Source organism: Sphaeramia orbicularis, chromosome 1, assembly GCF_902148855.1.
Source record: "Sphaeramia orbicularis chromosome 1, fSphaOr1.1, whole genome shotgun sequence".
Taxonomy (NCBI): domain Eukaryota; kingdom Metazoa; phylum Chordata; class Actinopteri; order Kurtiformes; family Apogonidae; genus Sphaeramia; species Sphaeramia orbicularis.
The window spans coordinates 30,095,445-30,120,871 of record NC_043957.1 but is presented as its reverse complement, the minus strand read 5'-3'; the positions used below and the strand labels follow the sequence as shown (position 1 = coordinate 30,120,871).

The 25,427-nt window shown below is 37.4% G+C and overlaps 3 protein-coding genes and 1 long non-coding RNA gene across 4 annotated transcripts; 1 reads left to right on the top strand and 3 right to left on the bottom strand.

The window, feature by feature from the left end:
- The first annotated feature begins 9 nt into the window (after positions 1-9).
- On the top strand, positions 10-8,066 carry LOC115419947 (uncharacterized). The gene is made up of 9 exons (XR_003935478.1): positions 10-118; positions 804-849; positions 1,144-1,241; positions 1,334-2,113; positions 2,572-2,900; positions 4,318-4,482; positions 6,011-6,150; positions 6,472-6,576; positions 7,791-8,066. It is a non-coding gene; the product is annotated as an uncharacterized LOC115419947 (long non-coding RNA).
- Positions 8,067-8,813: 747 nt separating this feature from the next.
- nanos3 (nanos homolog 3) lies at positions 8,814-9,479 on the bottom strand. Its single transcript, XM_030131661.1, has one exon. It carries the CDS (start codon positions 9,477-9,479, stop codon positions 8,814-8,816), a length of 666 nt encoding a protein of 221 aa, XP_029987521.1.
- A 1,540-nt stretch (positions 9,480-11,019) lies between these two features.
- LOC115417641 (afadin- and alpha-actinin-binding protein) lies at positions 11,020-19,667 on the bottom strand. Its single transcript, XM_030131653.1, has 14 exons — positions 19,610-19,667; positions 18,797-18,906; positions 18,647-18,715; positions 17,033-17,156; positions 16,867-16,945; positions 16,625-16,779; positions 16,424-16,547; positions 16,289-16,295; positions 14,454-14,470; positions 13,399-13,492; positions 13,159-13,320; positions 12,178-12,295; positions 11,929-12,088; positions 11,020-11,116 (listed from the first exon to the last, which is right to left on the bottom strand). The coding sequence occupies exons 1-14, from the start codon at positions 19,659-19,661 to the stop codon at positions 11,020-11,022; spliced, it is 1,368 nt and encodes a 455-aa protein (XP_029987513.1). The 5' UTR covers positions 19,662-19,667.
- A 2,179-nt stretch (positions 19,668-21,846) lies between these two features.
- Positions 21,847-25,427, bottom strand: LOC115419936 (guanine nucleotide-binding protein G(I)/G(S)/G(O) subunit gamma-10). Its single transcript, XM_030135011.1, has 3 exons — positions 25,229-25,427; positions 23,747-23,873; positions 21,847-22,768 (listed from the first exon to the last, which is right to left on the bottom strand). Exons 1-2 carry the CDS (start codon positions 25,316-25,318, stop codon positions 23,748-23,750), a joined length of 216 nt encoding a protein of 71 aa, XP_029990871.1. The 5' UTR covers positions 25,319-25,427; the 3' UTR covers positions 21,847-22,768; position 23,747.

Genomic DNA, 25,427 nt, shown 5'->3' with positions numbered 1-25,427 from the left:
GAGCTGTCAAAAAACAACACGGCAAGCTGTGAAATTTACTTCCTTGATTGCGTCGCCTAGCAACGCAGACCACGCTTTACGGCAGCACGAAATACGTCTATTACTAACGTAAACTCAGGTAGGTATGGCCGTAAAACGTGAATTTGCTGTTTGTGTATTAAGCTAATAATCTGAAACATCCTTATTTGATCCTTCGCTAGAACAATTATCATCCAAATAATGTTAAGCTTTCTTCAGTAAATTCAATGTAATTGTTGTTAGCTAGGCACTTAACACATACATATAACATTAATTACTCACTGACTGTTATTGTCAGAAACTGTAACTGTGATAAAAGTACTAATCGTTCATTTAAGTAAAAGTACAAATATACACGGCGAAAACACTACACAGCAAGAAGAACTCGTCATCTACCACTTCATTTAAGTAAAAAAAATATGTAACCGTTATCAATAAATGTACTTTTAAAACATTAAATATAAAGTAGTCATCGTTTATTGCAGTATAAAGAGTAACTAAAGCCATGAGGCAAATGTAAAGCATTTTCACCCCCAAAGTGTTGTGGAAGTGAGGTATAAACCTGTATAAAATGGAAATACTCAAGTAAAGTACAAGTACTTCTCAGTTATTCTTAAGTGTAATATTTGAGGGAAAGTACTGAGTTTCATTCTGCTTTATTTCAGCAACAACAATGGGAGGTAGCATCATTATTACAACCAGTATTCATTTTATAGTAGTATACATTTTCATTGACCTGCCATTGATCTGCCTTATCAGCTCACTTCAACTTTTATTGTTATTAGACGCAAGCTGAGATGACCAAAGGAAGAGCCAAGACAAACAGTAGTGGTAACTGAATATGTCATATATATATATATATGTGTGTGTGTGTGTGTGTGTGTGTATAAAAATATATTTTTTTTAAATTAATATCTTATATATGTGTGTGTGTGTGTGTGTGTGTGTGTGTATATATATATATATATATATATATATATATATATATAATTAATATCTTATAGATAGATAGATAGATAGATAGATAGATAGATAGATAGATAGATAGATAGATAGATTTTTTATTAATATCTACCACATCACAGTGTGTATTAAATCCTTACCATATTATTTTCATGTTTCAAGAGGCCGTAGATCCACCCCAGCGTTGGGCACTCAGGTCAAGGAAGAGGGAATGTCCAAGTGATAAAGCATGTCCACCTGATGATATTTACCATCAGCAGGTAGTTTGGTTATTGAAATAGTTAGTCCACTGAAATACATAAAATATATGTACGTCATTCCTTAGTGTTTCTTCTGTTTGTATAAATTTTAGGACACCAAGGAAGAGAGTGCAGCATGTGTTGGTACACCACCACAAAGCCCTCAGTCCCCCCTGAAGGACTGTGTTATGATCTCAGTTCAACAGAAACAGGCAGCAGAGCATACGTTCATCACCAACCAAAACACCACAGAAGAAAACGGTGTAAATGATTATGATTGACACTTAAAACATGTGACATGCAAGAAGTGACAACAATCATCAATCCCAGCAGTGAAATTCAGTTAGAGGGATGTATAGTGGACTGTGACAATGATGCCAACAAGGATGAAAAGGAAAAAGAGCAGAAAAAGGGACCAAATTATAGTAAGTCCTCAACTAAAACCTGCACTGAGCCAACTCAATGTTCACTGCAATGTCTGAGGAGGGCAATGAATCCAAACCATCTACTTTGAAAGATGAGCTGAGTACAGAAGACAGTTCTGACCACAAGATGGAGACAAACAATGAAGAATCCATTGGCATTTGCATGGATGATGCCAAAGAAAAAGAAGCAGCAGATGGGTTACCATCCAAAAAGAAACGAAGGATGGGCATGTGTCATCTGACTGAAAGGGAACGGAGTCAGTTTCTACAGGCGCAAAATCGTGCAAATGGAAAACCTCGGGAAGAGATGCAGACTTGTAATGATATAGCTGACCAGGTGGCTGAAAAAGAAACTATATGTCTGCCTCATACACCATCCTCACCTCAACACAACCCGGTGACCACTAGTGTGAAAGAGCAGGGCGATGCAGAGATAAAACTTCAGTCCATTGACAGTGGAGAGGACAGGTCAGGACCACAATATTTAACAGTGTACTGTCAGTTTTGCATCATTATGACAACACACAAAGTTCAGCACCTAATAGATCAGTCGTTTCTTTACTGGGTGAAGCACTAGTAACACAGACTAACAGTGTAATTTTCTTGAATTGACTTCAACTTTCCTTTAGTCCATTTTACTTTAAATGAAGCACTGCTTATTTCAGTCTTAAAGAAGCAAATTCCTGTGTTCCATTTTTTAAATTAAAAAAAATCTTCTTTTTATTTGGGAGATGTGTAAAGTAGGTTGTTTTAAGATGAACCTTTTGAAATGATTCAACATTTTCACATTTGAAATGTAGTCAAATACAGTTCAGTTCAGTTATGGCTTACCATTAAATACAATCATACTTGAACATGAAACCTGGAACAAATGTCATTTATTAGTTCCCAATTGACAGTAACAGTAATGGTGTTTTAATGCACAGTGCAGAAAGTAATGTGACCAATACTGTGTCTGATCCACACAGCTCACAAGTGAATATCTGTGAGGCTAAAACTCTCAGAGCACTTGATCCTGAACAAACCCCAGAGCTCCAGCCACATGGAGAGGTGAAGGAAAAACAGAATAATCAGGAGCAACAGGAAGCTGTTGGAGTCAGTGAAATACCTGAAAATAAAACAAAAAACATGGAGGATGTGCCTGCAGAAGTGGATCACGACCCTGACATTACTTTTCATACAAGCACTAATTGGACTGAGGAAACTATGAAGGAGAACCAGGATGTTATCAAGACTCCCACTGAGCAGGTCAGGGGTGGAAGAAGTATTTAGATACTTAAGTAAAAGTGCACTAAAATATTTGCAGCAAAATTATTTTTTTTCAGTATTTTCAGTAAAGGTACTGTTTTAATTCCTCTGAAGTATTAACAGTATGTGACTGGGTGTCAAACTCCTTTTCTTTCAGGGGCCACATTCAGCCCAATTAGATCTCAAATGGGCCAGACCAGTAAAATGATAACATAATGATATATAAATAATGACAACTGCAATGTTTTCTTTGTTTTAGTGCAAAAAATAACATTAAATTATGAAAATATTTACATTTACAAACTATGTAAACAAAAAGGATGTGAATAACCTGAAAAAAAATTCTTAAGAAAAATAAATGCAATTTTTACAATATTATGCCTCAACTTATCATTTATACATGTGCATTACAGATTGGATCTACAAAGGCACAAAACATTTAGTAACAAGCAGAATATTGTTAAAATTGCACCTAATTTTCTGTAGACATTTCAGGTTCATATTTGTTCAGGTTATTTTACTGTTAAAGGATAGTTTGTTAATATAAATTTTCATAATTTAATGTTATTTTCTTGCACTTAAGGAAAACTTTGGAGTTGTAATTATTTATATGCATAATGTAATTTTTTTTTCACATTAAACCATGAAGAAAAGCTGGAGTCATTATTTATAGGTTATTATCCTGTTATTTCACTTGAGATCTCAAAACAGGTTTGACATCCTTGATATCGGTCAGTTTAAGTTTTGCACTTGCACATTCATCCTGCGGGTCAGATGCGAACCTTTGGCGAGCTGGTTTTGGCCCCCGGGCCACATGTTTGACTCCCCTGATATATGACATGCCTACTTTACTAATAGTGAAGCATCAGTGTTGTTGCAGCAGCATGTTACTGATGTAGCTGCTGGTGATGGATATAGTTTGGTCTTATTTATATCCAGTTTCATATACAGGGACACCAAAAAAAAAATCACATCACATGAGTAATTGGAGAGGAATAAGGAATATGACACGAGTTGATTTTGAGATTTTGGACTTCTTGTCTAACCTAAAAGATATAAAATGTGATGAAATATTTTGTATTTATTCTAACATTTATTGAACTTAAAGCATGTGGGAAGTTAGAGGGGAAATAGCTGTTTTGTTGGAGTGGATAACAACTCAAAAAGACTGGAAACCACTGGTTTAATCTTAAACAATGTGTTATACTTTAAAAACCTAGTCATATTATCTGTTATGCAAATCTTCATCTTAAGAGGAAGTAGTCAGAGAAATATAGTTGAGTAAGAACTGTTATATTTACCTCCTAAAATAGTACTGGAGTAAAAGTATTAAGTAGCATAAATAAATACTCAACTACAAGTACCACAATTTTATATATAATTTAAATACTTGGCTAAATCAGTCTGTTTCCTCCTTAGGAGAGTACATTTTGATGAGATTAAAGAAGATGTGACAGGTAATGATGAAGACAATGGAACTAAAGTGGAGTCTTCAGCAACAGAAATGTCAGCAGAGGTCATCAGTGATGGCTCTTTGGGGGATCTATAAAGCTTCAGTGACACCCATAGGCTCAGAGAGGACAGGCAGTGTGAGTTCTTCACTGTTTTGCGAATATTGTTCTATATCTACACAGTATACAGTACTGTGTGAAAGTCTTAGTCACCTCTAGCTTTGTTTTTGTATGGTTGAAATGAGCATACATATTTATTTATCATTCTCTTTTCTTCAGATACAACAAGAAAATACAGGAAATATGTGCACAGCCTCAAAAGAGACACAAAACTGAATTAAATGGGTTCTAAAGGTAAAAGTGACTATTTAGTGTGACCCCTGACCCCATGACAAGAAGCAGCACAAACAGAAACATCTGACATGTGTTGAATGAAACCTGGTATAAAATATCAGAAAATTAAAGGAATAAATCTCATATTGTCTGAACAAAAGGGTTAAAGACATGTTAAGTGCAAAGGGAGGTCCCACTAAATACTAGCACTTCGGTTTATAGAAGCTGTTTTTTCCTTAAAGTTTTGGTTTTACTGCTCTACATACTTCACATGTATCCAGATTGAATCTTGCATAAATACATAGACTGAGAAATACATTTGTGCGGTCATTGGAACTTTATTAAACCAACAAACATAATGTTGGCCTATGACTTGGACAATACTGTATATTTTAATAATAGCCTTTGAATACTTACAGCAGCGAATGACTTTCATCACAATTTTTTTTTCAAATTTGTAAAACTTGAGTGATAGCCCAATTATTACTAATCCATTAGTCTTTCTGTGCTAACGCACCTGAATCCCTCCCTCACAATGAACAACTTTGAGATGACTCCATCATAAACACAGTCCACTTGTTTACATAACAAACCAAAATGTCACTCGGGCCTATTTGGAAATTTTGTCATGAAGTGCAATGTGGGAATGGGAATTCCATGCAGCACCAATTTCACTGTCTCTTTGTGAGTGCTGAACCCAAATGTTGCCTTCACCTACATCCACCGTATATACCTATACTCATTCTTTAAAACAACACCGGTGGCCTGTATAATTTTATGCTGTAGTGATCTTGCTCATTTTCTTGCCAAATCTGTGAGAAACTGCTTTCACTTGGTCACTGTGTGGAATTCCCATTCCCACAATGCACTTTGCGACAAGATTTCCAAAAAGGCCCGTGCACCATTTCGGATTGTTATGTAAACAAGCGGACTGTGTTTATGATGGAGTCATCTTCTAAGTTGTTCACCGTGAGGGAGTAATTCAGGTAATTAAGCACAGAAAGACTAATGAATTAGTGATAATTAGGTTATCACTCAGGTTGTACAAATTTGAAAAACAATTTGTGATGAAAGTCATATGCTGCTTTAAGGTATTAATTTCAGATCTGTCTTGTGTTTTATGCATGTAGTCTAATGTTCATTGCAAATAAATGTCTACTGTTCTTCATGAGATGTACTGTCAAGTGTATAAATAAACTGTTAGGCTTCTACAGACAAGGGAAACAAACTAAAGACAATTAAACTGGTAATTGCAATTATTTGAATGGAAAGTAGTTTTATTATGACAGCCCTGAAAACAGGTCTGTTGTTGATATATTTGTGTTGCACACAGTGTGGTCCTGATGATGATCCTGGTTTTGGTCAATTTCCTTTGGACACTGATCCGCCTCAGACCAGGGAGACTGAGGACCTGTTTGGATCTGGAGGCTTGGACTACGTATCGGACTCTCAGCTGAACACAATTGTCCTGACGTAAGTAGGTGTTGAATCGCAGACACACACAGAGTAGTAAAAAAGGTAGAGCAGGGAGGTGTAAAGTGCAAGAGATGTAAATACTCATTTCGTAAGTACCCATCTGGTTGAGGAAGCAAACTGATTAATTTCATGCTCTATTTTTTTTTTCTGATTTTCATTTCATACAACTGATCTCCTGAAACCTGCTACATCATATCCAATTTTTAAAACTTGCATACGACCATACTAAAAAAAATCAGATGGAGAATATTGTAAGACAAAACATTAATACCACATTTACATTTTTAATTCAACTTTTTCATTCTCTCCATAATCCAGAGAAGAGGAGACAGTGTACAGAAAGGGAGACGTTGGTTCCTCAGATGTTTATGAAGATGGTACAAACTTGGTCTGTGGACTCATCAGAGAACTATCCTCCTTAAAGTGAGTAGCTTCTTTATTGTTCTTGATAATATTTCTGATTTAATCTCTTCTTTTTACCTCACTCCAGTGTATTCAGCACCTGCTTAAGGCGGCCATTCACTGTGCGATTATTTCGATCGTTGCATGCAGCTTCATCTCAAACTGTGCGAATCATTCGTAAAGTCAGACTCACGATTCATGTTCTCACACTGTACGGACCGACGCTCGTATGCGACCTGACTGCTCACACTGTAGGACCATACACCAGAGGACGCACGACACGTTCGACTGTTGTCTCCGGAAATACAACGTTAAAATACCGAGGAATCCGAAAGTTCATAGACGATTGTGTATTGGCGTGAGTTACGAGATGGTAGTGCTAAAAAAAAAACCCAACGAGCTGCTTTGGTAATATGTGCCATTATCTGTGGGGAATAAAAAAAGAAGAAAAGACGATGACATGTTTGGTGCAGGCATTGGTTGTCCAGACGTGGACAGTATGGGCTGTCAGTCCTACAGTGGAACTAGAGGTAAGCTGCAACAGCTAAACTGCACTAGGCCAATAGCCAGCTACTGTAAGCTTAGAATTAGCTTACAGTAGCTGGCTATTATTGTATTTGCACATGCGCAGTGTGAGAATTTGAGGCCCATCGGTTCGTGGCACTGCTTTGACAGTACGATACACTCACGAGGAGCGAGCAGGATTTCAAACAGCTCCGTTTTCCTTGCGAACACACGATTGCTGGTCGTGAGGTGGTCGTGACGTGCTAATCGCTTCTCTTTACCCCATGTACACTGCACGAAGCACGACACACGATTAGAGGCACATCTGGCCCGATCCCAGAAAGAGTCACACGAGTGAGGAATCGTCTCTAAAGTCGCAAAGTGTAAGGCCGCCTTCTCTACCTCACTGTTGAACTCTTGTCCTCCTAAACCATTGGTCAGTTTTAGCCTCTGTGCTCCGATTGGCTGGAGTGTTCAGTGGGCTCTCTCAGGTCTAGACTTTCTGGCTCCCTTTTGGTAAGGTCAGATGAGGGTCAGAGTATGGTGGCAGGTTAAAGTTTTTAATCAAACCACAGTGCTGAATTCACAAAAATACTTAACGTCATCCTAAGTGGACCTTCTGCAGTTTCTACCCACTCCACCTGCCTGTATATCTTCTAATCTACTGCCAAAGGTAAGTCTAGTTATAACTATGTTAAGATTACAAATCTCCAGTTTTTGCTTTCTTTCAGCCGGATTCTGATGGCCACCCACCGAGAGCTGGAGAACCTGCGCTACAAGAGTAAAAACTCAAGGAGCTCCTTATGTTGAAGTTTACTTTTAGTTCTGCAGTTTTCTTATTGTCACCTCAGTGGTTTGTGGGAAGTGAATTCACTCTGTCAGTGAACGAATGTCCGTGTTTTTACTCCAAGTACATATTTCCTAAGAAAAAAGTTTAATATCTTTACATTCACAAACTGTTAAAGTTTATGGTTTAGTTATGTAATAGTTACACTCGTTCTGCATTAATAAAGCCATGTGTTTGATTTTGTAATCTTTGTATTATCTTATTTATTTTTATCTCCCTAAATCCTATTAACTCGTCATATTTGCTTCGATTTTTGAACTGAAACCATTTCCGACTATGAATAATGACACAGACTGATTTAGTCATTTAAATCTTTTAGCACACAATATTCACAGCATTCAAATGTTTACAAATATTTTTTTCACAAAGTGACAAAAGCACCTTCACATTTTCAAATTAAAACGTTGTGCAACAAGAACAAGTCACTCATATCTTAAAAAGTGTTAATACTCACATGGTCATATGATGCTTACATACCACCAAAAGTGATGACTGTTCCTTTGTTGATAGTGTTATTTCTGATCCTTCCATCAGTGCATGTACAGAAGATATGAATTTGGACATCAATTGGCCACGTTTAAAAATATGTAAAACAAATGCAATTTACACTTTTTTCCCTTCTGCCCCCAAACAAAATATTTGACGGGTGTTAAATACTTGGCATAAACATCAAAACAGACTCAAACATAGTTAAAGCCGGCCAAGCAGACAAAAAACAGCTGCAGAACGACTCCAATTAGCACTGCAGAAGGCAACACAGCAAACAAGCCAAAGCATGCAGATAAATACACGAGCAACACACAAAAACAACATAAAAACACGCAAAAGTGGAAAAAAACAAAAGTATGCAATTAGATTAACTAAAAAGGAAGTGCGCCCTCAGTCAGTGCGTTTGGTGCGTCCTAGCTCAGCGTCTGGACTTGGTGTACACGGAGCTGTAGGCGCTGTCCACTTTGGGACAGAAGCGCTTGGTGTGGGCTTTGGCTCCTGTGGCCCCGCACAGGGGACACACATACTGCTGCAGGTACGGACACAAAACATCCCCGGCCTGGTTCTTCAGCCAGTGTGATCCGTACACCAGCTGGGACTCCCCGTTGTGTTTGCAGAAACTGCAGAACATGGGGGGCTGAGGGGACACCGGTGCATCTGCTGCTTTGACGCGGCCGCTCTTTCGGTCTTTTGCCCTCCGTTGACCCGACAGTCTCATTGTGGGTTTCGATTCCACCGAAACCGACTCGTATGCGTTCAAGTGTAACGCGTCCAGCAGATCGTCAGGTGGGTGATGATGGGCAAAAGGTGTGGGAAGTGGAACTTCACAGGGCGGATCTGGTTCAAGCCCCAGGTCTGCGCTTTGGGCCGCTGCGTTAATGCGCACAACCTGGCGCACATCCTGACGGTTTGAGCGCTGAGCAGGAGACGCAGAAGGTGATGACTCACTGGCGGCGTTTGTCCCCAGGATCTCTTTGATCGTGTCTGACAGTCCCATGTAGTCTTTCCATGGCTGGAAACTTTTGCTGTCTGATTCCATGAAGCTCGGCAGGTGATGAAAAACTTCCCACACCCTGCCTTTCATTCTCTGCACTGCTGTGAGTGTTTTTCATTTTCTGTCTGGATCCTGGATGGAAGGGCAGTTTGTGGTCTTTGCAGTGAGGATGTTTAGGGCTATGGAACCTGTTCGCTCTTCAGGCCTGATTGATAATTAAGTACAAGTGTTGATAGAAGGCACGCCTAAGCACCCAGTCACGTGATCTCACGCCGCACGCATTGAGATCTCAAGTTCCTCCAATCAAAGAAAAGATCTGAGACATATCACACCTATGCATGATCACCTGTAGGCCGACGGGGTTAGAGTTTGGTGGCTAATATTTTGGTGTGTCAGTTTCATATTAGTTCAAGGGCCACGTACAGCCCAGTATGTGCTCATCTGGGCTGCGCCAGTAAAATAACAAGCACCCCGAACGGTGTGCATGTGTGGATCAACTATTTCTTTTTAAATTAAACAGTTTCAAGGTTGTTCCATACAGCAGAAAAAGTTGAAGCTTAGTATTAGTCATGTGTATGTTAAATTATATTAAATTCCAATCAATATTTGTTGAGTTATAATGAAAAATGTGTCGTAAATGGGATTTTCAATGTTAAATTGAAATGTCCACAGAGTCCACATTCCACAGTGGATGTGGACAAATTTGAGCAAAATACAAGATATTGTTATAATCTACAGGTGTATCAAATTGGAGGCTAATCAGAGTCGTTTTGAAATTTTTTTTATGAATTTTCAAAAATTGCTCAATGATGAAAGATGGGAAAATTGAGATTTTGTGACCTTGAACTTTGGCCTACTTGGCCCAAAATTTAATGGGTTCGTCCCAGGGCCTAGACCTATCTGTGGGTAAAATTTGGTAAAGATGGTTGTAATAGTTTTCCTGTAAAGTTGCTAACAAACACACGAAGCAAAGTGATCACAATACCTCCTGGTGGAGGTAATAACCAACAGGCAAAATTTCTACCACAAGAATTTCTCATCGGAAGACTATCGGTCTATTCACTCACCCACCGTCTTCCCATACCACCTCATGTAATATTTTCAGGATCCACCATTTGTCAGGAAAAAATAGTTGAAGTTTTTATTTTTAACATTTAACAACTTACGTGATGTTTTTAGATTCATTTTACAGCTGCATTCAATGTATGAATTACTAAAAAGTCTACTTTTAATGACCTTTCCCATAATTGCTTTAAATGAACGTGTTTTAAAGAGTTTAACGTTTTAAGAGGGAACGGATTGCTCTCAAGCTGTAAAGAAACTCATCTTTGAGTTTATTACAAAATCAACACATTTGGAGATGGGGGATATCCACTGAACAGGAATACAAACTGTCAGACAAATGTAGTGGATTAAAAAGTACAACATGATATAGGGATGAAGTTCCAAATACTCAAGTTAAGTACACACACCTCAAATTTGTTCTTTAGTAATTACATTCTTATCCAGTAATGGGGTAAAATGAGATTTATTCACAATGTAAAGAATCGGGTTAAAAAAAAAAAAAAAAAAAAAAAAACACAACCAGATTATGTGACGTTACTGACAAAGATCAAGTAACATAGTTATATTAAAAGGACAAGTCCAGTGGTGGAGTGTGGGGTGTGTGAACAATCCGATCTGTCCCACTGTCCCATGTCTCCGACATATGATCATCCTCATTGACTCTGAAGGTGAAGAGAAGAACATTATACAACTTTTAATTTCAATATTTAACAAATTAGTAAAGGTACATACACTTCAGCTTTTGGGCCATTATTTTCTTACACCTCTGTTAATTATTGCTAACAGTGTCAAAGAAATTCAACAAGACAAAGGGAGTCGTATGTTGTGGATTTTGTTTGTTTTCAAAAACACCCACCACAAAATTAAGGCCAAATCCCAATTCACCCCTACCCCTTTGTTTTGTGTTTACGTGAAGGGGTAGGATCGTCCCAATTCTCAATGACTCAGAGGGGAAGGGCTAAGGGGGAGGGCTGTTTGGCACTCGAAATGGAGATTTTTCAGGACCACAATACAAATGGAGGGGTATGAGAAATCTCCCATAATTCTGTTCGAATCATTGGCAAGATGGAGGTAAACAACAAAAATGTGCAGCAGTTTTTGAAAGAAACACACAAATGTACGCATTTTCTTCATAAACAACTTAATCATTTGATGACCGTTGAATGTTGTTTCAGTGTGTTATCTGCATTGCATTTCTGTGGTTTGCAGTTGATAGCCGCAAAAAGATGACTAAAGCCAATGCAACAGAGACGGTTACAGCTGCTGACGGCATGGTGAACTATTTCAGAAACAAGCTGTTGCATACATTTATAGCAGCATCGATGACTGCTGCTGATGTAACAGGTCTCTAAGGGTTGTCTCATTTCATAAGGGAATATTTCAACCCCTACCCCTTGCAACTCAGTTTTCAAGGGGTAGGTGTAAGGTGTAGGGCCAAGGAGTGAATTGGGATTGGGCCTTAGTCTCGACTGACCTGCAGTTGTAAGATAGATTGAGAGCAGAGTAGAGCTCAGGAGTGCTAGGAGTTGGAAATGTGACTTTTCTCTGGTTTAGTCCTGAATCGACGGTGGTTCCGGAGGCAGTGGACGACGGAGAGATGGGGAGGCAGCCTGACATGCCAAAACCTGAGAAATCTAGAGACAAATGGTGAAAAGCAAAGAGACTTCACCCCATCAAACCATCAGCTTCTCGCTTTCAGAATGTCTTTAAAGTTGACACTCACTGAGAGCGGCGACGTCTGTTCTGTTGTCTCCTGTTTGTGCTGCTTCAACAAACAGAGGGGAGTCACACAGATACTGATGCTTTATGAAAGAGGCCTTCTGCTGCTCAAAATCCTGGCGCTTAAAAACAAAACGTGGTAGAGACCAAAACCAAACCTTTTATTACTGAGGTGATGCTACTCAACTCAATGCCACCTTAATTTATAAAGCACTTTAAGAGCAAGCACTGCTGAAACAAGTGCTGCACATCAATCATAAAAGCATAACTGTAGAACAAATGATACAGTATATAACAATCGAAACAGTCAAAAAAAAAAAAAAAAAAAAAAAACAGGTAAAGGTAAAATAGGTTTTACGATAAGCACAAGTTATTTTAACAGTTAAAGAAACCACATTCCTATCTGTAATTTAAATATTGATAATAGTATTGCTCTTGGATGAATAAATCTCACATAACTTTTAAGACATCAACAAAATAATTGTCAGTCAAAATGAACATTTCAGACAAATGCTGCCATTTTATGTACATTGTATTTGTTACACATGTCCACAACATCAATTCTGATTTTAACAGTAAATATTACAGATATTTGCAATAAAGGTTTTACGCAAGGAAAAGTTCACATTTCATATGTCTGCAGTCTGTTACTAGTCAATTTTAATGTCAGACGTCCAGAATTACATTTGTGGCCATATTTCTGATGATAAATATCTAAAATTGCATATCTTCTGTTAGTATACTGCATATTTACCACTACTAGACAATATATTCTGGATATTCAAAATTGCATCATGGGTTATGTTGAATGCTTTTTCAATTTGGATATCTGAAAATTTAATTGTGATGAGTAATAACTGAATCGTATGTTTCTCCAGTTGATATTCCTGTAAATTAATAAGTCTATCCCCCAGCCTCATTAATTGACATGTAGCCTGAAAACATTTTTTCACAGCTCTTTTTTTTTGCCTAATTTTCTTCTCACCTCATGGCTCAGGCGGATAGCGGCGTCAGTGAAGGCCTGCCGTTCTTTCTCAAAAGTCCGCCTGTGATTGTCCAGCTCTGCCCAGCGTGCCTGAAGACGATCCCACTCCTCCAAAAAATAGGAGTCAGCCAGTTCACAGGGGACAGCTGATCCAAGGCTATCCTACAAATGGAAGCCACAGGCAGTTTGGAAGGATTTGTTCATATAAGCATGTTTGCATTGAATAGAAGTGGATCATACTTGCAGAAGGTGCTGTTGCAGTTGGACAAGTTGTTGACTTTGCTTCAGTTCAGTTTCTAGTTGAGTCAAGAGTTTATCCTGGTCTGTACCGACACTACCATGACCTAAGTAAAGTGAAAAGAGCACACATCCTTAACTATGGACTTCATTTTGATGGATCCAACATTCACATGGTAAGTTAAACAAAGCTGAGCACACACCCCACTTCAAAAACAAGGACAGCTAATCTGTTCAGAAAATTGTAATGGTGATGGCTCAAAGATGATTAAAAATGTTGACCACAAACCACAATATCCACAGTCCGATTCTCATTCTTGATGACAACTGTAGCTCATCATTCCCTCTATCTACAGTTTCTTCCCCTCTCTTCAATCTACCACTGACAAAAGGCAAAATGTCCAAAAATGAAAACTTAACACTCCCAAGGAGGTTATGCACAGGTAAAGGGTGAGATTTCTATACATGTGGGAATTTTTCCCCCATTAACCCATAAAAATAATGTCAAATAAATTAAATTAATAAAAATAATAATAATCAAGCAATCTTCTGACTAAGGTGTATAGCTGATGATGTTCAGTCCTGCATCTTGATGAAGCGAATAATCACATGTTTCTGCATGGGGTTTCATTATAAAAAAGATAAGCACAAACTCCTTAGATTTTGGAGCAGATCCATAAACAGAGATGGAGGATGGATTTTTCAACTTTGTTTAACACTGGAGAGGTGAAGGGATGGGTACCACTGAAAAATCACCAGTACTAATACAGACAACAATGTGTGCCATCATCTTGCCACCAATACTGGTTTGTATTCTTTACAAATTTCCCATTTTTAACAAAAAGAAAATTACGAATGATATAATTTTTATGTCAGCTAATTTGTCTTTTTCCTCATTGAAAGCACTTTTACACATAAAAATAAACCTATTTGAGACAAATAGAAGTTGTCTGTTAATACTGATACTGGTGAGATTTGGTGAATTCACTATCAGTGATACCAGAAGTTTGATGAAGTTAATGAAGCTTGGTAACTGACCTTAGTAATTGACCCTAAACTGTGTTTTACCTTCAGACTAAATTTTTTTCACGATTGAAGTTCTGGACCTGAAAAGGAATGACAGCTCTATGTAAGATGATTAAAGATGGAACACTAATTAGTTTTGAGAAATTTAAAAGGACTATCTACTTGAAAGAGAAGATTGTTATGGATATCTACAATTACAACATTATGTGGACACAAAAATAAAAAAGTGACAGGTGTTAATATAGATTTTCTAAGAAGTATTTAAAAAAGCACTGGGTGGAAATGCTAATAAGAGAATTATTTCATCATTGTATAAGGGTCTGTTGAATCTAAAGTTCCATTCAACTCTATACGTTAAAGCAGCATGGGAAAAGGAAGGAGGAATAAACATATATGAAGATGAATGGACAGAAATTTGGAGATTCCAATGGAAATGTACTAAATCACAAAGTTGTAGAGAGTTTGGATGGAAAACTTTGATAAGGTACTTTATCACACCATGTCAGAAATCACACCACGAGGGAACTCCTCTTGTGTGTTGGAGGAATTGCGGAAACCACCATGCAAATCATTATCATAGAATGTGGGACTGTGATGCTGTTAAACAATTTTGGAGAACCATTCATAACACCCTACAAAATATTTTTGAACGTGTCTCACCCTTTGAAATCAAATCTTTGTATTTTGGGTGTATACCACAAGAATGGGGGAAGAAGGACATATTTAATTAATGTGTTGCTGATCGCCAGTGAAAAAAAACAAAACAAAAAAAAAGTGACTAGGAAATGGTTAACTCAAGAAAAGCCCTTTCTGTCAGCATGGATGGACATAACAACAGACATTTACAAAATGGAGAAAATAATTGCATTGGTTCATCATAGACTAGAAGTTTTAGCTTCATATTGGGAAAAATTGGTTCAATTTATGATAATCCAGAAGCCTGATTTTATTTTATGTAAATGATCATTCATCACCACACAGTCACTCCCAAATGTTCATTGTTCCAGATGTGTATTTTTTTGTTGTTGTTTGTTTGCTTGTTTTCTTCATGGTCTTTCTGCTATTTTATTTCAACCTTTCTGCCCATTGACGGTTGAGAAAAGGATACATTAGAGATACAGACTTGTGAAAATGAGCCTTCAATACACGTGTACAGGGTGGGGAAGCAAAATTTACAATGAACATTTAGTTGTTTTTTCTCAGCAGGCACTACGTCAATTGTTTTGAAACCAAACGTATATTGATGTCATAATCATACCTAACACTATTATCCATACCTTTTCAGAAACTTTTGCCCATATGAGTAATCAGGAAAGCAAACATCAAAGAGTGTGTGATTTGCTGAATACACTCGTCACACCAAAGGAGATTTCAAAAATAGTTGGAGTGTCCATAAAGACTGTTTATAATGTAAAGAAGAGAATGACTATGAGCAAAACTATTACGAGAAAGTCTGGAAGATACTATTAAAGAAGAATGGGAGAAGTTGTCACCCGAATATTTGAGGAACACTTGCGCAAGTTTCAGGAAGCGTGTGAAGGCAGTTATTGAGAAAGAAGGAGGACACAAAGAATAAAAACATTTTCTATTATGTAAATTCTCTTGTGGCAAATAAATTCTCATGACTTTCTATAAACTAATTGGTCATACACTGTCTTTCAATCCCTGCCTCAAAATATTGTAAATTTTGCTTCCCCACCCTATAAATACAAATGAATGTACAATGTAAATATGAAAAACTATAACTACCTAAGAAATGCATGTCAATGGAAAATTATAAAAAGCAATACATAAATAATTACATATAAAAAAATAACTTGTAACTTTGTCAGTTAGCCAGCTGCATGAAATGTAGGAAAACATCAACAATAATTCTTGGTTTGATAATATAGTGGAAAAAGAAGTAGACTGAATTACTGGTCTTCTAGTTACATAAGGTGAGGGCAAGAATACAGTTATATTAAAGTGTTAATTTCTGATATTTTTTACCCTCAAAATGCACTTGGCACAGTCTCTCTGCACCTTTCTCCAACTCTGAACCACGCCCCCAGTCACATGATCACCGAGCGCAGCCTCAGTTTCATCCAGTTCTCTGTCCAAAGTTTGGGCCTCATCCTGAATGTCATCTACATCAGACATGGTCTTCAACAAAAAAAAAAGTCACGTTTTGCAGTGGAGTCAGCATCATGATGGGTTAAATTACTGTTTGAAGGTCGACTTCTGTCTTTCCTCACTTGCTGCATGTTGCCTCTGAGTGCATGAAGTAAAGTGGTGAGGCTGTGTCGCAGCTTCATTGCCTCTCTGAGCTCTGCCTCTCTGCGCTCCAGCATTAACCGTAGTGCTGCTTCTTCTTGTTTGCTACACAGAGGAAGTAACTCAAATTTAGAAAGAATATGCAACTTAAGGCAAACATCAGAAGGTGAATGACTAAAACAGCCAACCTACTTTGCCTTGGACCTGACTGATTTGACTGGCTGTTGTCTTTTGCCGTAAACCCCAGGGAGAAAGTTCAACACCTCTATCGCTACACAGGAAACAGAGGAGTATTAAGTGTTTGTAATATTGACGATAGAAACCAATATTGTGAACGTAACTGTGAAATCAGTCTCACAGGGGCCTTTATCTCTGTGTCTGTCAGTGAACTGGGATAGTCTCTCCTTCAGCCTGTTACAGTTCTGCTCTTTTCGCCTTAGTTCCACCTCCTGCTGGTTACATCGCATCTGCAAGCGAGAGCACTACAGAGAAGGATAGTAAAGCTAATATCCAACACACAAAAACATGCTTCCAAGATGTAAACTGCATTATTACTCCACTGTGATCAAACACATCAATGCTGGCGTGAATATTCATAAAAGTGAACAAATAAAAAAAAACAAAAACCTTCATAGCTCAACATGCATCTGAAAACCTCTGATGCTAATGTACAATCGCCTGTTTTGGTTTTTACCCCTCTGCCAACTCTGACCAGAGGGGTATTGTAATAATTTTGTCATCTTTCTGTCAGTCCATCTGTCTGTCTATTCTGGCTGAGAGGTATTAAAAGTGCACAGCACATTATGTTTATTTTTTTCTACAGTGAAGCTGTTTTTTTTTTTTTTTTTTGCTATATTCAGAGCCATAAGATTCCTTTGAAAAAAAACAGCAATTTTATCTCACAGAACAGCTTCCTTCATCTGTTTATTTCCTTCAATTTAAATCCAAACAAATATGTCAAAACATCAAAGTCAGATCATAACCACGAACAGTTTTATGAAGTAAAATTGACTTTTTTTTTTTGTCAGTAGAGTCTGGTGGCTTTGAAGGGTGTGTCTATGTATGTATATGCGTGTGTGTGTTTTTATAATTGGAATATGTTCGAGTGGTATAAAGTGGTGTCAGTGGGCTATAAGAGCAAAATCATCACAATGAAGATTTTAATGTACAGCATAAAGGTGAAGATACGCAAGTGAAATTTATAGAAATAACTGTTGCCGGTTAATTATTTTAATGTAAAATACTTTATTTGCAGACATTTACAATTATTACACAAGACACTCTAAGGACTTTCCCCTTCAGTTCCTCCAGACTTTTGTTAATCAATATTCACTGAAAAATCCAGGGTCATCTTTGCCCCCACCCCAATAAGCATCTTCATTATCCTAATTCACAAAATATCTGAAAAAGACTCAAAGTAGCGAGCATTTACAGCATCACATATTTCCCTTGTATTGTTTGTCTCAGCTTTTTAGTATACAATGCTATAAGCTGCATTGTTTTGTTTTGTTTTCTTGTGTCATATTGATGCCTGTGTTTGGATTAGCTTGTGTGATTTTTATTTGCATGAATAATTGTTGGTTTCTAATCTCTCATGCACAATGTGTTTACTTTGTTTTCTTAATGTATGCGATGTGCAACTAAACTACATTAAATACAGGAAAATTGGCACAGATGCACTTTATCTCATATTTACTAAGTAAAAAAATGGAAAAGGGGATTGAACCTAAGAGAGACTGGAATAAAAAATTTGAAATGTGTAATTTTCCGAAGATTTCCCCTATTTTGACAAAAGTCCATTGTTCTTTGTGAGCTTCGATAAATAGACTGAGTGAATTTTAATGAATCACATGATTCCATAGGTGTCTTGGGGTTCTCCTGTGTCCCTTCATAGCATCTTTCAGCTTTTCAGCACTTCGCAAAAACATACTAGTGGCTAAATAGTCTGTGGCATCTTTAAAATATGACTTACCTTTGTTCGCTCACATTTCAACATGTCCTGAAGCCTGGCGACATGCTCATCCATCTCTTTTAGTTGCTCCTAAAAAATAAGAGTTTAGTTTTTCCTCTATAAATACAAGCATCAGTCTATTATGTCTATCATTCACCCTTTTCTACCCACCCTGAGTGAGTCTCCATGGTCTCTTTGCTCCTCCCTGTCCGTCCACCAGGAGGCGCTGTGCGAGAGTGCACTCAGGGTGATGAAGCTGGGGTCTCTGAGGAGATGGGTGTCTGTGCTCAGCAGAGGTACAAGTATTCAGACTGTTTACTGTTGCATTGATGAGTATGTTAGATTTGTTGACGTTATAGGTTGAACTCAGTTTAACTACTTTACATACTGTTGTATTTAATGTAGTGTTGCTGTATATGTATCTCTAAGTAAGTACATTTTCCTTGAGCTCAGAAACACAGGCCTGTTCTCAAATTTGTGACAATTCATTTTCCAGCTGATCCAACAGTTCATTCAGTTTAAGAAAGTGCAGTCTAATAAAGTTTCACCCAATCCCTCAGTTTATCACAAACATTCACAATCTGGAGATTCAAGGTTTTCACTGGACAGGAAGGTGGGGACAAACTGTAATCTGAAAAGTTACCGAAGCTGTAGTAGTAGAAGTAGTAAAGTAGTCAGTAAACCAGAGGAGCTGTGAGGAAGCAATCATTTAACTACAGGGTGTCCCATAAGTCTCCATACATAGGAAAAATAAACGTTTCTCGGCATAAACCATTTTTATTTATATAATATGCTCTATATGACTGCCATTTTGTCTGGAACACATTTCAATGCGTGTCCTCCACTGCTGAAGAACTATAAAGAAGAAATATAAAGAAACACATGTTCGAATCATATGAATTATGTCTCCTATGTATGGAGACTTATGGGACACCGTGTAGATAGGAGGGTAAAAAGAGGTCAAGTAAAAGTGAACACAGCTACCTGAGGCATCTTGATGTCCTCTAACCTCCCTCTGGACATATCTGGAAGCCATCTGGACACTGTAAAGGCAAATCAAGGTTTCATATTATAACAGCTCACAACATTCTGAGACAGACAGGCCATAAATAAATGGAAAAACCTGATAGTGACAGGGACCCAATCCATAGGACACAAAGACTCACTGAACGGTGTGATGATAATGCTGTGAATCATATAATGTTTCCTACACAGTCCCCAGATCACAACTTAACTGAACACTTATGTGAGATTATGGACAGTACTCTTTACTACCGTCAGTTAATTTAGAATCGAGGAGTGCTGAAGCTGTTCTGGAGGCACATGGTGGACCAACACCATAAGTCACTTCGTTTCATTCTTTTCTTTTATGTGTATTACTGTATTTATTTTAAAAAAAGGAAATATGACTGATGCATGATCTTCATCTAGTTTTTGAGACATTTACTCCATACTCCTCACTCTACCTTCCCCAAAGATACATCTCCAGCTAAACTTTCACTTCACCTTACAAAGTGATGACGATGTTGGTTTTCCTTTAATTTGCTGCTCAGGTGCATGTCTATACTATAAAATTGATCAATATGCAACACTGGGTCAATAGACCTTTTTCACTTCAAATGTGTTGGTTGCAAATAACATTAACATAGACTCTGTTCCATTATGTTTTATTTTTTTGTTTTTTTGACCATACCACTGATACCTGTAGGTTTTCTGTTGTGAAAAGGGTTTATTTTTTTGTGATTGATGTCTTACCTGAGAAGAGCAGCTTCTCCTGATAAATTCAGGTCAATTTATTTCCAGGTGATGACACTCCAGCTAATTACACAGAGCAACAGCCAGGAGGACTTGGGTCAAACTACTTCCCACCAAACACTACACCTTTGTGGTTTGTATTATCATCTATAAAAGGCCTTAAAGTGGAATTCAGTGGAAATATCTAGGATCTCTAAGAAGGAGGAGCAATGACTATTTACCCACACTCAGACATCCAGCCAATGACATTTTAGCATAAAATTACTCATTTTCAAAATAAATAAAATAAAATAAAATAATAAAGAAATCTGTGCCATGTATAGGCTACATATTTTTAAAAAATTAAGGGCCAGTAAATTTTACAGACAGGATGAAGATGTACAATTTATTTTTGTTTTTCTGGTAGTTTAAAGAAAGAAGGAATAAAAATAAATAAAAAAAAAAAAAAAAAGGAAAAATGGTGGAAGGAAGGAGGGATGGAAGGAAGGATGAAGAAAGAAATAAGAAAGAAATGTTTGTTTCTTCTATTGTTATGAAAGAAGGAAGGAACAATATTGTGAAATATTTAAGGCAACATTGGGCAACATGACGCCAGTAAAACAACACACACACGGCCTCTCAATTATTGCCCAACAAAGGGACAAAACTGAATGAGAGGCAAATGATCTCTGTCATTAAATATATTAATTATTATAATAAGTTTGTCCTGTTGGCTTATATGTATAGTTCTACTGAAATTTGAGTCTAAAGTTCAGGGTTTTAGATGGAAAAAGAAAGATTTGTTGTTTTCTTTGTCATTTGTCACTTTTCAGACTGAATTTGAATAAGACTTTTATGGTTTATGAAATATGAAAAAATAGTTAGTTATTTTTACTTTTGGCCCTGTTTCAGTTGTTTGTGCAGTTGTTCTCTTGTGCCACTTTCCAGTCTGAGTTTGAACAAGAGCTGACTGCCTTCTTTTTGCACAAATTCTGACCAGACCATAATTATTTTATTAGTGTTTAGTTTTTATTTTTCAACCTCTTCCAATGAAAGAAACATACATGAATGACTTTTAAAATCATTTTTATTTAATATTAAAGAGTAAATGAATACAGATGAGCTGCCCAACAAGTGAATTTCTCTTTGGGGATCAATAAAGGGATTCTTACACTCAAATAAACCCCCAGACCACCTCTTGTCAGTGCCATCAGGACTGCAATTCAAATTGTCAGCCTTCAGGCCACTGTTCAGCTTCGCTATCATCTGTACTTACCAACCAAGTTGCCCAACTGTTATTTCAACCAGGACACCCTAATATGACAGGCTACAACTGGCCCTGGTTCTCGACCTGCTTCATCATCCTGAAATGTTCTGAGATTAGGGAGGTGAAACATCGGTGAAGACTCTACAGCCAGAACAGAATTGTCTCACAGGTTTCAACATCTGTCACCAATCTAACCATGAAATGAATCTCACACAGTTCATCAGTGTTGAAAGGACTGTTTAATTTCTAAAAGGTTGTGCACAGTAGCAAAGTTAAAGACATGGTTTGGTTGATTGGATGATTCCAGTGTGTAAAATAACTGAATTACAAGTGACTGCAGCCAGGTTTATGACATATAATTATAAGTTCACAAACATGAACATAGCCTTTGTGTATCTGATGTGACAAACAATAACAAAGAGGCTGATAAAAGCAACCAGGACATTAATATATACACAAAAATGGATGGGCTGAAAGAAGAAATGACAATCATTTGTCTTACATGTGATAGGTTTAAAGTCTGTACCATGTTGCTGCATCTCAGAATAGTAGTAATACCATATTCACTGCCACAAATATGTAAAACTAAAACACCTTCAGCTGTAAAAACTATTATTACATCAGTTGGCCACAAACACTTTTACCTAATTTTACCTAATTTCATGCTTGTAGTGCTTTGTAAAGTCACACAATATGAAATAGTGTGTGTATATATATTTATTTATTTACTTACTTATTTATGTATCTCATATATTCTTGAGCAGCACCCATTTTAAATAATGTTTGATTGTTGAATCTCTTGCCACAAAGTAAAAAAGGAAGTTGCACTTTCTGTATCCCATCTCATAAAGTGAATTTCACTGAGCAGAGGCATGAAGTCAACAAAGGGTGACCAGACATTTTTAAACCAACAACGGCTTAATAATTACTCAAGTTAGTGTCAATAACAGTTTAACATGTAGTTTGGCCATGTCTGAGTGTAACAGATGGGATCAATGATACCAATAGTTTCTTGGCAAACAACTGGACCAATTTCCCCGTCATCCCAGGAGGAGCTGCTGGTAGATCTACAGCGGCATCAAGTTAAAGTGAAGAAAGCCTTCAATAGAAAAAGTCTGAAATCCTCCATGTTCCTCTTTGCTCTACAAAGAAAAGAATGAAAATTAAAAAGACATTTAAGTCAATACATTTATTGAAGGCTACAGACCTAATGATCCATGTTCATGTTCTGACTGATTTGCTGATGAGTTTAATGAGAGTTTCATCTCTTCGTATGGGTGAGAAACCTCATTTTATATGCAATTACCCTGCATTGCTCGATTAAGTTATTACTGGTCAATTACCTTTATCATACACCAATGCTGCTTTCACACTGATCATATCCACACTTAACTTCACTTGGTTTTGTTGCCAGCATACTGCACTATATAGAGACTATGTAGGGTAGACCCAGGAATATAATGTCAAAGACCCTACAACAAGAGGCTCACTGGAGAGTGATTTCCTGTTTCAGTGTCACACGGTTTTCAATCCATTTATTAGACAACTGGCAGATTCAGTCATAAATCTAAACTTGAAACTCAATCTAAGTATCTCCTGAATTTTTCCTGAAGGTGAATCTAGTGATTCTTGTCTATTTATGTAGATTTTTAGTGCAGATTTGTCTTAAACTCATTTTTCTGATAAATTTGTTTTTATGCAAAGTTAAGGAATAATAGTCACAATGACCAATCACTGTCCAGAATTTCTCTGATGTGTGGATGGACTTCAGTCAACCAGTGGGAAGACATTACATCCCAGGGTCTACTGCACAGACTCTGGCTCCAAATTACTGCAAATTTGCAGCTCCTGTGACCATGGGATTGTGGCTTTACTTCTTAATATGCACTCTATAATTAGTCCATCAACATTTAAATGCTTGAGCTTCTTCTGGTTTATCTCCGATTGAAGACCAAATTCATACAATACAATTATCTGTAATACATCTGTGGAGCTGTTTGATTAAATAAATTGAACTCATAGTAAACTGACTGAAGGTGTAATTAATGTCTTCCCTAGTGTAATTAACTGAGCAGCTTAAGTCCCCTGCTGAAGTGATTAAGAGAAAAAGACGGGCTTACTTTAAAAGAGGGAGCAGGACTTGGGGGGTCTGAAGGGATTATCACTGGAGGGGACCCCCATCAGGAGAGGATCCTTGGAGGCATTTTGCAGACAGAAGTTTCTCAGCTCAGCGGCAGCCTGAGACACCTACAGAACCAGACAAACAACATTAACACAAGGGGTTTTATAGTTACAACTGAGGTGTGAACCAGCAGTGGATAAATCCAATTTTGTTGGGTAAGATGATGCACGTACTTCAATATATATTATAATATGGGTGTGAGAGGGAATCAGCAGACAATAATATCTACTATACTGCAAGTAAATGACACATTGTGAATTGATCCTGTGTCTTATGTACACAGAGTTTATATCAGAATCAGAATTGGCTTTATGTCATTGTGTGTGCAAGGACATTGCAATGAAAGTGCTACTCCAGTCAGTGCAAACAATATGAATACAAAACCAATGTCAGAAATAAGAATAGAGCAATATGTATATAGGCATATTGTTTTTTTTTTTATTTTACATAGATAGATAGATAGAGAGATAGATCCCACAATAAAAATGAGACACAAGAGCAAAAACACTACGCATAATAAATTAGAAGAATAAAACAGACCTGGGTAAAACAACAAACAAACAAACAACAAACAAAACCTTGATAATTAAACTGTGAGGTGCAAAGTGAACTGTGATGTCATTACAATGAAGGTGCAAAATTACATTTGAGTGCATAGTGGAAATAGGTTTATGAGCAGAGCTTAAACATCAGACATATTTTGTTGTTCATCATATTTTAAGCCATGCATTCTTTCATCCTGCCTTTGATTTTCTTTCCACATAGTGATTTTACCTGAAAAAGTAAACCGAGTACTACAACTAAACTAAACAAAAACTCAACTAGAAGTATTCAGTTCCATGGAAACATAAATAACAAACAAAACCAAAGTGAAAGAAAAAAAAAAAAAATAGCCAGAATGTCTAAATTTCAACACAATGTGGCTGCCAGCTGTCAGACTTACGCTGTGTTGACTCATTTACGTGCATATTAAGCTAACGAACTTTTGACATCTCATTTGCAAGTAATAGCGTTAAACATGGGTGTGTCTGCTATGCAACGCTTTAGAGATACTGTTTACCTGTTTTCTTTAGATAACAGACCCCACTTAGGATAAAAAAAAACAAAAAACTAATCATTTTCCTCAATTATTTCCTCCACGGGGGAAGCTAACTATTTTCCAAAACAGACAGTCAGGTTAGCTTTTAACAAATGACAGGCGTCAAAACACGGAAGAAAGTTGGTAACTTAGTTGTCAGCTGTGTGTATTCTGTCACAAACATAAGGTGAATGTACATTTAGAGACCATTATGTGAATGTATGATGCAATGTAAGAGTCAAGTCGGTTATTTTTTTATTTTTTTTTTCTCTCCGCCATTCAACAGTCGCTTAACAAACTTCAGTCTTCCGTGTTTGTCTGTCAGTGCTGGGGGGTTCGTACCTTGATCCTCCGGGTACTGGCCTCTAACCGGAGCTGCTTCACGGCCCTCTGAGCGATGATCAGGTTGTTGCTGGCATTGTTGTTGGACATGACGGCGGCTGTCGGTAAAGAAAAGTTTATGTCTGTTTTTTATGACCACTGTTCAGCGGATATTAACCCTAACTGCTCTAACCCCTCAACCCAACTGGGAAATGTTGGC